Below are 10813 nucleotides of genomic sequence, written 5' to 3'. Positions count from 1 at the left end.
TTGATTTTTCAAGACAGCCTTTGACTGGTTGGAACTACTGTAGACCAGGTTGGACTTGAACTCAAAGATCCACCTGCCTCTGCCTCCCTAGTGCTGGGAGTAAAGGTGAGCGCTGCCACCCAAAGCTGGCTCTGGGGTTTGAACTCAGGGACTTGTGAATTCTGAAGAAGCCGTGTACTGCTGACCCATGCCCCTGGCCCTCCTCACCACCACAACCACCCCTGACCGGGTTTCTCTGTATAGCCCTGACTGTCCTAGAAACTCATTATAGACCAGGCTGGCCTTGAACTCAGAGACCTGCCTGCCTCTGCCTCCCGAGTGCTGGGTATGCTGTGTCACAGTCTTGCTAAGCTGTGGAGGCCGGCTGTCTCCCCTCTCAGTCCTGATGTAAGCCCAGGACCTGGTACGAGTTAGGCAAGTGTGCTACCACTAAGCTCGCCTGCAGGCCAACCTGAACTTGTGGTCTGTGTGCCTCAGCGTCCTGAGCTGCCAGCCTGCAGGTCCAGCTCTGCCACCACAGTTTGCCTTCAGAGTGATTATAGACAACTGAATAGTTCTCTGTCTGCTGTGGGCTCAGTCCGGCCAGAGGGAAGAAGGTTTGAGTGAAAGATCTAATTTGTTCTTACTGCTGTGGAGAGGAGAAGACTTCAGTGTCCCACCCCTGGCTCTGAGGTCTGACGTCGGCCACAGCCTTTTAACCTTCCTCTCTGGTCCACCGCCCCACCCTGGACACCCAAACACACAGGCAGACTCGGGTCTCTTCAGGGTCTCTTTAATCTCCCATTGCTTCCTTCCGGGTGGGGCAGCCAGGAAAACAGCGGACTCTCACTTCTGGATTCTGTGGTCCTCGCCGTCACCACCACATACACCGAGGTCATCCATTCCTCTCACGGGCTCACTGGGCCTCTGGCCTCTGCATTCACAGGGCAACTAGGGCGGGGCTCGGGAGGCAAGGTAGGCAGCCAAGGTCACCAGGGCAGCGGCGTATGTGCACAGGCCCAGACCCACGGCCAGGACCCCCAGCAGGAAGGCACGGCGGGAGGTGGCCCCTGCCCCTTGGACGTCCCCCTTGGCCCAAGCCTTGTTGGTCTGTAGAGGCAGTGGGCAGTGGTAACCAAAGTGTCCCCCTGACACGCCCCCTGCTTCCTGTGGTTCTCCCCAGCCCCAGCATAACTAGGGCACCTATTCCAAAACTGGTTGGAGCACAGGATTGCCCCAATTGCACAACTAATAAAAGAATGTTTGTTTCCATATGTGGTGGCGCAAACCTTTAATCCCAGTACTCGGGAGGCAGAGGCAGGTGGATCGCTGTGAGTTCAAGAGCAGCCAGGGCTACACAGCTGTCTCAGAGAAAGAGTTCAAGGCCTCCAGCACCACCCTGGATGTGGCTTGGTTTTAGGTAGCCCAGGCTGGCTTGAATTCAGGTCTTCCTGCCTCCATCTCCTGTGTGTTGGCCATCAAACGTGGAGCTTCATGCATGTTAGGCGGGCAGTCTGCCCATCGCTTTGGTTTTGGTTCTTTTGAGACAAGACCCCAGCTTGTAGTCAGATTGGCCTTGAACCTCCTCCTCCAGCTCCCGAGACTGCCTGGGGTTACAGGCAGTGACCACCACATCTGGTTACACCTATGTGCATGTTATGTGGCCACTTTCTCCAGCCTCTCCCCATCCCCCACCCCTTTCGTTAACCCAGCACCCTCTCAGTCCCAAACACAGACTAACCTTGTGGGCCAGACAGAAGGCAGCGATGCCCACAGGCCAAAAACAACACAGGACGGAGAAGACCGCCAGGCCCAGGTGGTCATGGGGCAGAAGAGGGGAGAGGCGATCGCCCCCGTCGTAATCTGAGTCACTGTCACTGGATGATGTGTCCTGTGTACAGGAAAGAGTCTGGCTGGGTATATCCCCACCCACCTTTCCTGCCCCATCACCTCCCCAAAGATAAAAACATTCAACAAGGAGAGCTTTGGACTTCCCTGCCCACTAGATCCCTTGGAGAGGCTGTGGATACTGGGAGTTCCCAGAGACACCCGCCCCCAGGGTGCTGACTCCATCCTCAAGGGTCCAACTATGGGAAGGTTCCTTGTAATCCCTGAATTGCTTTACCTTGGGTATTAGAACCTGCAACACAGATGGGATGAAAAACGATCCAGTGTCCTGAGTTGCTAGGACAAACACTGATCTAAAGCCAGCATTGGGCTGTCCTGGAACTCTGTAGACTAGGCTCAAAACTCAGAGATCCACCTGCCTCTGCCTGGGATTAAAGGCCTTCACCAAAAAAACCCTTGCTCCAAAAGCTCTCCCACCTTGTGACTGGTGCCCCTCCCCCCACTCCCAGCCGCTATGCTGTGGGTTCTCCCTGCCCGTGAATCTGGGTGGGGTTTCAACTCATTTGTCCTTAACAGAAGGTTAAACTGAGGTCAAAGGATGAGTGTGAGAAGCCAGAATGAAGAACAAACCTTGTCTACAAGGTGTGAAAATGAAAGACATGTGTCTCAGAATATGACACTACAAAAAAGTGACTTTGAACTGGCCGTGTTGGCACAAGCCTGTAACTCCAGCATTCTTGGAGGCTGAGGTGGAAGGATGAGCTTGAGGCCACCCTGAGAATCACAGACCCTGGCTCAGAAAGGGGGACTGGAGATAGGGCACGGTGATTACTGCCCCTGCAAACGACAGAGGTTCTCAGCATCCGTGTGCGGAGGATTACAACAGTCTACCTATATCTCCAGGGGATCTAAGTGAGAAAATGCAAGCACAGACAAGCACGTGCACACTTAAAAGTAAGGGCTGGAGAAAAAGCTCATTGGTTAAGGCCACTGTGGAAGGATACAGGTTAAATTCCCAGCACCCACCCACATGATGTCTCCCAACCATCTGTGACCCACGTCCCGATGAATCTGGCGCCCTCTTCTGGCCTCCACAGGCACTGCACGAATATAGTGCACATACATGCATACATAAAAGACACACATAAAAATAAAAGCTTAAAGTAAACATCTGAAATGTTAAAAAAAATGTCTTTTAAAGCAGGGGGATGAAGAATGTTGTCCTCTGCCCCTACGGGTGTGCCCGGCCACACTCCACACACGCACACGCAAACGTTAACTTTTTTAGAATTAAAGCCATTAACTTGAAAAGTGGGTCAACAGAAGCCAAGCGTTTGTGGATTCTGGAAAGAGAAAACTCAGGTCAGAAGGAAGACAGCAAACAAAGATCAAGGGACACGAGGTGAGGGGTCTGGAGAAAAAAACACTGTACTCAGAAGGCAGAGCCAGGTGGAGATGTCTGAGTTCAAGCTAGTCCGGACTACACGGAAAGCTCCAGGCCAGCCATGGCTTCACAGAGTAGCCCTGTCTCAAAACAAGAACTCCAAGACGCCCAGCCAGTCCCCCGCACAGTCAAGTGAGACTCCAGACCTGGGCAGCAGCAGCAAGCACCCGGATGCCCCTACCTCAAGGTCAGGGGTCTCAGGCTCGCCGAGGCCCGCGCTCACAGAAGGAAGAGGTGAGAGGAGGAATTGACGGCCGCTCAGGGACTCCGCAAAGACTGTTTCTGGGAAGAGGGGTCCCAGCTCTATTTTGGGAGACGGGGGCTCACGGTCTGTGCTTGGCAGCAAGGGTTGCTGGAGTTCCTGTACGCTGGAATTGTCCATGGCTGGGGGAGGGGCGCGCTGTGGTGGTGGGGTTCCTGGAGGCAGAGAAAAACAAATTCAAATTCCAAAAGACTTGTCTTTATCCATCGCCCAATGGCTACTGGGTTCGGAGAGACGAGTGAGCTCAAAGCCCCTCAGATTCATTTTGCAGACAGAAAAACAGACTGGAGAATGAAAAAAGATTTCTCTTAACTCACAGGGAACTCAGGGTCCCGGACGATCAATTCTGGGATCCTCTCGATTATATACCTGTTGCACGGACACTGTAAATCATGCTTCACCCACTAGTTTGTCCTGAGAGCCCTCTCCACACACATACACACTCCATGCCCGGGCTCACCACCCATCCAGGCCCACACCCTTCCTCCTATAATACGTCCATCCATCTCCTACCCCCAGTGACCCCGGAGCTCCACCCGAGTGCACACACACCGAGCCCTCACACCCGGTTCCCAAGGCCGCTGTCACCCTGCCTGTCCCTAGGCAAGCCCACCCACACCCTGTCATCCGCCAAAGCTCTCCCGGAGCGCCTGCTGCGAGTGACAGCGGCTCCGCTCAGAAACGCATCTGAGGTCCGCAACGTTCTTACGTATCCCTGTGTATCCCTGGGCCTCCTGGCACAAATGGTCCTCACCCTTGCGGCATCTGCAAACGCGAACACCCGCAACACACAGAAACACCCACACCCACCCACCAGACACGCTTCTCGGCTCTCATCGCTTCCATCCCACACCTACCCAACTCAACCCGTGCGGAACCGTGCCCCTTTTCCACGGAGCCCAGGATGCCACAATCTCCCCACTGGCCTGTCGCCTTACTCATTAACGCCTCCACCCCCAAGCCCCCCATAGGTACTGTCCACACCCAACCAGATCTTTCTCGTTCTACTATCCCCTGCCCCAGATCATTCCAAACCTAGCCCAGGTCCTCGCCAAAGGCTCACCCCCACCCCACCCCTTCCCCGGCTCCGCAACGCCAGGACCCCGGGGGAGGAGCGATGTCCCCGTCTCCTCGGCGTTCACGGTCAGGCCCCCGGCCTCCTTAGGTCTCACAGGACGCCCACCTTGCCCTGCCGCCCAGAGATGGGCAAACCTGAACACTGCGATCGGGCGTCCGGGGTACCCGGCGCGGGGTCTGAGGGCTGCGCTGCGCTTGGGTCTCTGCGCCCCAGCCCCGCAGCGCGCCGGGGCGGGGAGAGGCGGAGCGACATTCCCAGACTCCGCCCCTCCGCTGCGCCCCGGAGGGGGCCTTGGAGGCCGACTCCTCTGACTCTGGGGTCCCGGAGAGCGCATTTTTATTCTCCTTCGGGAGCCCAGGCTCGAACCTGTCGGCTGGAAGACGGAGCAACCCCCTCATTATCCAGACCTTTCCTGGCCGGACCCCACTTGCCTCACCCCCCCAAAAGGTGGCCTAATAACAACCAATAATAATAACGGTAACACGAACTACAGCTTTGTGCCGTGTTCTAGATGCTTTAAACACACACGGCCACAGAACAATTCCAAGAAGCACTGTGTGTGGCGGCCTTTTCACGGCAGCAAAGAGCACAGAGAATTGAAGTAACTGGTCGGAGAGCACACAGCTTGTTCATGACTGGGGATGCGGAATCCAGGCCCTGTGCTGGGTTCTTCCAATAGCGCGTTCGTTCCCTCAGCAACTCCGCTTTCACCCCTGCTTTGCAGGGGAAGAAACTGAGGCCAAAACACTGGCTCCTGCGCCGAGGTAAGCAAATGAAACCTGCACCAGCAGACTATAACTAATCCAAGGCAGAATTCCTTGCTGACCCCAGCGGGAAGGAAGAAACCGGAGTAGAAAAGTTGAGTGAAGCTTCCCAAGAACGGAGGCCAAGGCTGGTCCAGGATGGGATGCTATAAGCAAGCATCCTTTTTTTTTTTTAAAGATTTATTTATTTATTACATATACAGCAGATTGAATTGTAGATGGTTGTGAGCCACCATGTGGTTGCTGGGAATTGAACTCAAGGCCTCTGGAAGAGCAGTCAGTGTTCTTAACCTCTGAGCCATCTTTCCAGCCCAAGCAAGCATCCTTTAGTGGTGTAGGTGTGTGTGGTCCATACTTCAGGGTCAGACTCTCTGTACACAGGTCCTTCGCAGGTATTTCAGGGTACTTGGACCATAGCTTCGTCTCTCTGAATCTTTATTTCTTCATCTGAAAACTCAGGACATATGCCTCCTAGATGTGATGACATACATATTTTTATTTTTTTATTTTTTTATTTTTTTTTGGTTTTTTGAGACAGGGTTTCTCTGTGGCTTTGGAGGCTGTCCTGGAACTCGCTTGGTAGTCCAGGCTGGTCTCGAACTCACAGAGATCCGCCTGCCTCTGCCTCCCGAGTGCTGGGATTAAAGACGTGCACCACCAACGCCCGGCCTCATATTTTTATTTTTATTTATTTATTTATTGTGTATACAGTCTTCTGCCTCCATGCCAGCGGAGGGCACCAGATCTCATTCAAGGTGGTTGTGAGCCACCACGTAGTTTCTGGGAATTGAACTCAGGACCTCTGGAAAAGCAGTCAGTGCTCTTAACCGCTGAGCCATCTCTCCAGCCCCATATTTTTATTTTTTTCATTACGTTTGCTTATTTATTTATTTATTTCAGTGTGGTGCTCCTGCAACAAGCATGTGTAGAAGTCAGGGGACAACTTGTAGGAATTAGTTATTATTTTTGGGGGGGGTTTCGAGACAGGGTTTCTCTGTGGCTTTGGAGGCTGCCCTGGAACTCGCTTGGTAGTCCAGGGTGGTCTCGAACTCACAGAGATCCGCCTGCCTCTGCCTCCCAAGTGCTGGGATTAAAGGCGTGCGCCACCAACGCCCGGCTAGGAATTACTTATTTTTTTTTCCACCAGGTGGGTTCCTGGGCTCGAACTCAGATCATCAGGCTTAGCAGCAAGCTCCCTTTCCCACTGAGCTATTCCAACAGCCCAACAGATGGATTTAACTTAGATGTGACAACAAATACCCACACATCTACCCGAAGCCTGGCAAAGTAGGCACGGAGAACATGTGTAGCGTGTTTATCGATGCTATTGTTCCTAATTCACGTCCGTTTAGCTGACGAAGAACTCCCCTGGCCCCCCAAGCCACTTCCTCCTTCTGGGAGCCCACCCAGCTCGCCTAGCCCCCTTCCCCTGCAGCCCTCCTTCTGGACAGACAGGAGGATTCCCCAGCCTGATGCAGGGCTGTGGAGTTCCCTAGCCCCAGAGTGCCAGGGCACCGTGCCAAGAGTCCAGACGCTCAAGCTGGCACGGGCCCCACTCCCAGGGAGAGCAGATGGCGTCTGGGAGTGCGCTTGGCTCAGCCTGGGTTTCTGGCAGGGAGACCCAGGGAGGGGTAATGCCAGGGGCAGGGGCAGGACAGAATTTGCCAGAAGGGATTTACTAGTTCCTTTCCCTTGCTGTAGTTGTCCTTTGCACCGAGTAAGAACCGCCAATGTGTTCCCTTTGTGTACGGCTCCTGACTGATCCCATTAGCATCATCTCCCGCGGGCTGGGTTTGTTCTCGATTGTTCATGGCAGTGCCTCCGGCATGAAACAGTACTTGTCACGAAGTAGGCCTTACTTTGAGGCTCATGGGATGAGAGTGTGAATTCCTACCAGCCTGTTTTTCATCAGATCACTGAGCTCAGGGACACCCCATCCTCCTCTTGCCATTCCAGAGATGAGTTCCTGTCAAGTCAGAACCATGACCATCATCATCAGCCTTGCAGACTCTCCCTAGACCACTCTTCCAGAAGACCAGGAAAGGCCTAGAGTCTTATTTCTTATTTTTGTGACAGGCCTAGAATATGGATTTTGTGTGTGTGTGTGTGTGTGTGTGTGTGTGTGTGTGTGTGTGTGTTGTGCTAGAGAATCTAGGATCTCCTACATGCTAGTAGGCGACTGTGCCCTAGCCATATCCTCAGCCCCTCACTGGGGAATTCTAGGCAGGGGTTCTACCACTGAGCCACACCCTCAAACCCTCACTGTGTATTCTATTGCCTCTAATATGATGCTAAAAAAAATGCAGTGTCACATTTATACTTTTCCTGCTGCATTGGTAGGGGATGTCCTTCTGTATCCTGTTAATATATGTTCCTCTTATTGGTTGATGAGTAAAACACTGATTGGTCCATAGCCAAGCAGAAAGTATAGGCAGAGCTACCAGATGAGGAGAATTCTGGGAAGAGGAGGCAGAGAGAGGCCTTGAGAGAGATGCCGTGTAGCTACCAGGAAGATAGGACATACAGGGCATTCTCTGGTAAGATAAGGTCATTTAAAAATCCATAGATTACTAGTTATGGGTTAACAATTGAGAGAGACAGCCAGCAAAAGGCAGAGTTAAGAAGGCATGGCAGCAGGTGCCTGGAGCAGCTGCTGAGAGACGTCACATCTTGATCCACAAGTAGGAGTCAGAGAACGCTATCTCAAAGTGACACAGTGACATGCTTCCTCCATCCAGGCCACATTTCCTAAGCCTTCCCCAACAGCTACCAACTGGGGACCAAGTGTTCGAATGCTTGAGAGAAACCATCACACATAGTTTCTTTCCTTTCTGATTTTAGGTTTCTTAGCTAGGTATGGTGGCACACACCTTTAATTCCAGCACTCGGGAGGCAGAGGCAGAGGCAGGGGGATCTCTGTGAGTTCAAGACCAGCCTGGTCTACAGAGGGAGTTCCAGGACAGCACAAGTTAGATACTCTCTCTCTCTCTCTCTCTCTCTCTCTCTCTCTCTCTCTCTCTCTCCATATATATTATATATATATATATATATATATATATATATATATAGTGTGTGTGTGTGTGTGTGTGTGTGTAGATTGCAGAGGCCAGGAGAGGGTGCTGTGCAGCTCTCCTGGATCTGAAGTTACAGGCAGTTGTAAGCCACTGGGCATGGGTGCTGGAAACTGAACCCAGGTCCTCTGGAAGAGCAGCATACACTCTTAACAACTGACTCCTCTCTCTGGCCTCCTTCCTGGTTCCGAAGAATCTTTCTCCTGCATGGGACATTTCCATTCTGAGGAAACAGTTACACAACCTCCACTACCACACCTTGTCTTCTCTTCATAGCAGGTATATTCAGTTTATGAAATTCATCAAGATGTTCACTTATTACTTGTGTGCTTTTCTGTACACGATGCTTAGAAAATGCTATTTTTGAAAAGAGTGACTTAAATCTGTTTCCAAGATGAGCCACAGAGTGAAAAAAATTAAAAAAAAAAACACCAAGGTGTGAAGCCACGTTACAGTTGCCTTGGAAAACAGTATGGCTTTTCCTCGCAAATGTTAAAAGAGAATTACCACATGGTTCTGAAATCCCACTTCCAGAGAAATACCCAGAAGAACTGAAAGATGGGTTTGTTTGGTTTTGTTTTAATTTTGTTTTGTTTTTGGTTTTTTGAGACAGGGTTTCTCTGTATTGTTTTGGAAGAGGTCCTGGAACTCGCTCTGTAGACCAGGCTGGTCTCGAACTCACAGAGATCCACCTGTCTCTACCTCTCGAGTGCTGGGATTAAAGACCTTCGCCCCCACCGCTGTTTTTTGTTTTTGTTTCTTTTAAAGAAAGAAACAGCAGCCGGGTGTTGGTGGCGCTCACCTTTAATCCCAGCACTGGGGAGGCAGAGGCCTGGCTTAAAGATGTGTTTAAAGAGGTTGCATGTCCACAGCAGTAGCCAAAAGGCTGGGGCAACAGGAAAGTTACTACCTGAATAAAATGTGGCATATAGTTACAGTGAATGCCCTGTGGCATTCCAAAGGAGGGGAATTCTAACACACACTTACAGTATGGATAAACCTGTGTGGCGGTATCACGGAATGAATGAAATAAGTCAATACAGGAAATACCGTACGACCATACTGGAGAGATGGCTCTGTTGCTAAGAGCACATGCACACAGCTCTTCCACAAGACTCAAGTGCAGTCCTCAGCAACCATTACTGCCTGTGACTCCATCTCCAGGAGACCACATAGATGCCCTCCTCCAGCCATGGCAGGCACTCCATGCATCTGGTGTACAGATGTACATGCAAAACACCCATACCAAAAAAAAAAAAAAAAAAAGAGCACGAGCCAGGTAGTGGTGGGCACACCTTTAATCCCAGCACTCAGGAGGCAGAGGCAGAGGCAGGTAGATCTCTGTGAGTTTGAGGCCAGTGTGGTCTACAGAGTGCATTCCCCTGGAACTCACTCAATAGCCCAGGCTGGCTTGGAGCTTGCAGCAATCCTCCTGACTCAGGCTCTAAAGTGGCACCATACTCATCATAAAATGTTTTAAATTTTAAACTTAGTCTCTAGTGAAAAAAAATTAAGAAAAAGTGGAGTTTTCTTTTTGTTTTTGCAAAGGGGCTGTTTCCTTTCTTTTTATAGGATTTATTTTTATTATTTGTGTGTGCCACATATGTGGGGTCCTCAGGGAAGCCAGAAGAGGGCCACACTGGAGTTAGCGTGCTGGGAACTGAACTCCTGTCCTCTGGAAGAGCAAAGTAGGCACTCTGGCGAGCCAACTCTTCCTCCTTTATCCCTACTCGACCCTCTTTGCCCAAAATCAGCTGTTGAGAATGAACTTTGCAGCAGCTCTAAAAAGTTGAACTTAGTTTCCGGGGGAGCTCTGAAAACGGAAGAGAACACATACTTCTTAGTTTCTCTAGTGTCAGGACCTGTTTTTCCCTCCGGCTGTAGCACAGAGAGGCGCCCAGGATGGGGGTTCCTTGAGGTGCCCGTTAGGTGTCAGCGGCTCCATTCTGACTTGTAGTCCTGAACAGGAAAGGTGTTTGTCGTTGTTTGAGACAGGGTTTCTCTGTGTAACAGTCTTGACTGTCCAGGAACTCTCTTTGCAAAACCAGGCTGGCCTACATTTCAGAGATCCACCAGCCTCTGCCTCCCAAGTGCTGGGATTAAAGACCTTCGCCCCCACCGCTGTTTTTTGTTTTTGTTTCTTTTAAAGAAAGAAACAGCAGCCGGGCGTTGGTGGCGCTCACCTTTAATCCCAGCACTGGGGAGGCAGAGGCAGGTGGATCCCTGAGAGTTCGGGGCCAGCCTGGTCTACAGAGCGAGTTCCAGGACAGCCTCCAAAACAATACAGAGAAACCCAGTCTCGGACCTTCGTCTCCCCCACGCCCCCAAAAAAAGAAAGCAAACAGCATCGATAGATTTGCTTATTGT

General features: G+C 51.5%; 1 protein-coding gene across 8 annotated transcripts; it reads right to left on the bottom strand.

The window, feature by feature from the left end:
• Nucleotides 1–756: 756 nt before the first annotated feature.
• On the bottom strand, nt 757–4868 carry Tmem91 (transmembrane protein 91). 8 transcript variants are annotated; one of them, XM_040734606.1, is made up of 5 exons: nt 4391–4517; nt 3851–3902; nt 3453–3688; nt 1721–1870; nt 757–1089 (listed from the first exon to the last, which is right to left on the bottom strand). In XM_040734606.1, the coding sequence occupies exons 3-5, from the start codon at nt 3651–3653 to the stop codon at nt 931–933; spliced, it is 510 nt and encodes a 169-aa protein (XP_040590540.1). In that variant the 5' UTR covers nt 3654–3688; nt 3851–3902; nt 4391–4517; the 3' UTR covers nt 757–930. The 8 variants fall into 8 exon arrangements, with proteins under 8 accessions (XP_040590540.1, XP_012981027.2, XP_040590538.1 ...); XM_013125573.3 differs by lacking the exons at nt 3851–3902; nt 4391–4517 and adding an exon at nt 4746–4868; XM_040734604.1 differs by lacking the exons at nt 3851–3902; nt 4391–4517 and adding an exon at nt 4746–4867 and having other exon boundaries at nt 757–941.
• Nucleotides 4869–10813: the final 5945 nt, after the last annotated feature.

The sequence above is a fragment of the Mesocricetus auratus genome, unplaced genomic scaffold (assembly GCF_017639785.1).
Source record: "Mesocricetus auratus isolate SY011 unplaced genomic scaffold, BCM_Maur_2.0 Super-Scaffold_100038, whole genome shotgun sequence".
NCBI lineage: Eukaryota > Metazoa > Chordata > Mammalia > Rodentia > Cricetidae > Mesocricetus > Mesocricetus auratus.
This window is presented reverse-complemented; position numbering and strand designations above follow the sequence as displayed.

What these genes read in the sequence shown, in the direction of transcription:
- Tmem91 (XM_013125573.3), bottom strand. Translation starts at nt 4,863, where the DNA reads ATGTCGCTCCGCCTCTCCCCGCCCCGGCGCGCTGCGGGGCTGGGGCGC. An exon ending in CGCCCGATCGCAGTGTTCAG is followed by an intron (nt 3,689 to 4,745) that starts GTTTGCCCATCT and finishes CTCTGCCTCCAG; the next exon opens with GAACCCCACCACCACAGCGC. An exon ending in CCTTCTGTCTGGCCCACAAG is followed by an intron (nt 1,090 to 1,720) that starts GTTAGTCTGTGT and finishes CTGCCTCTACAG; the next exon opens with ACCAACAAGGCTTGGGCCAA.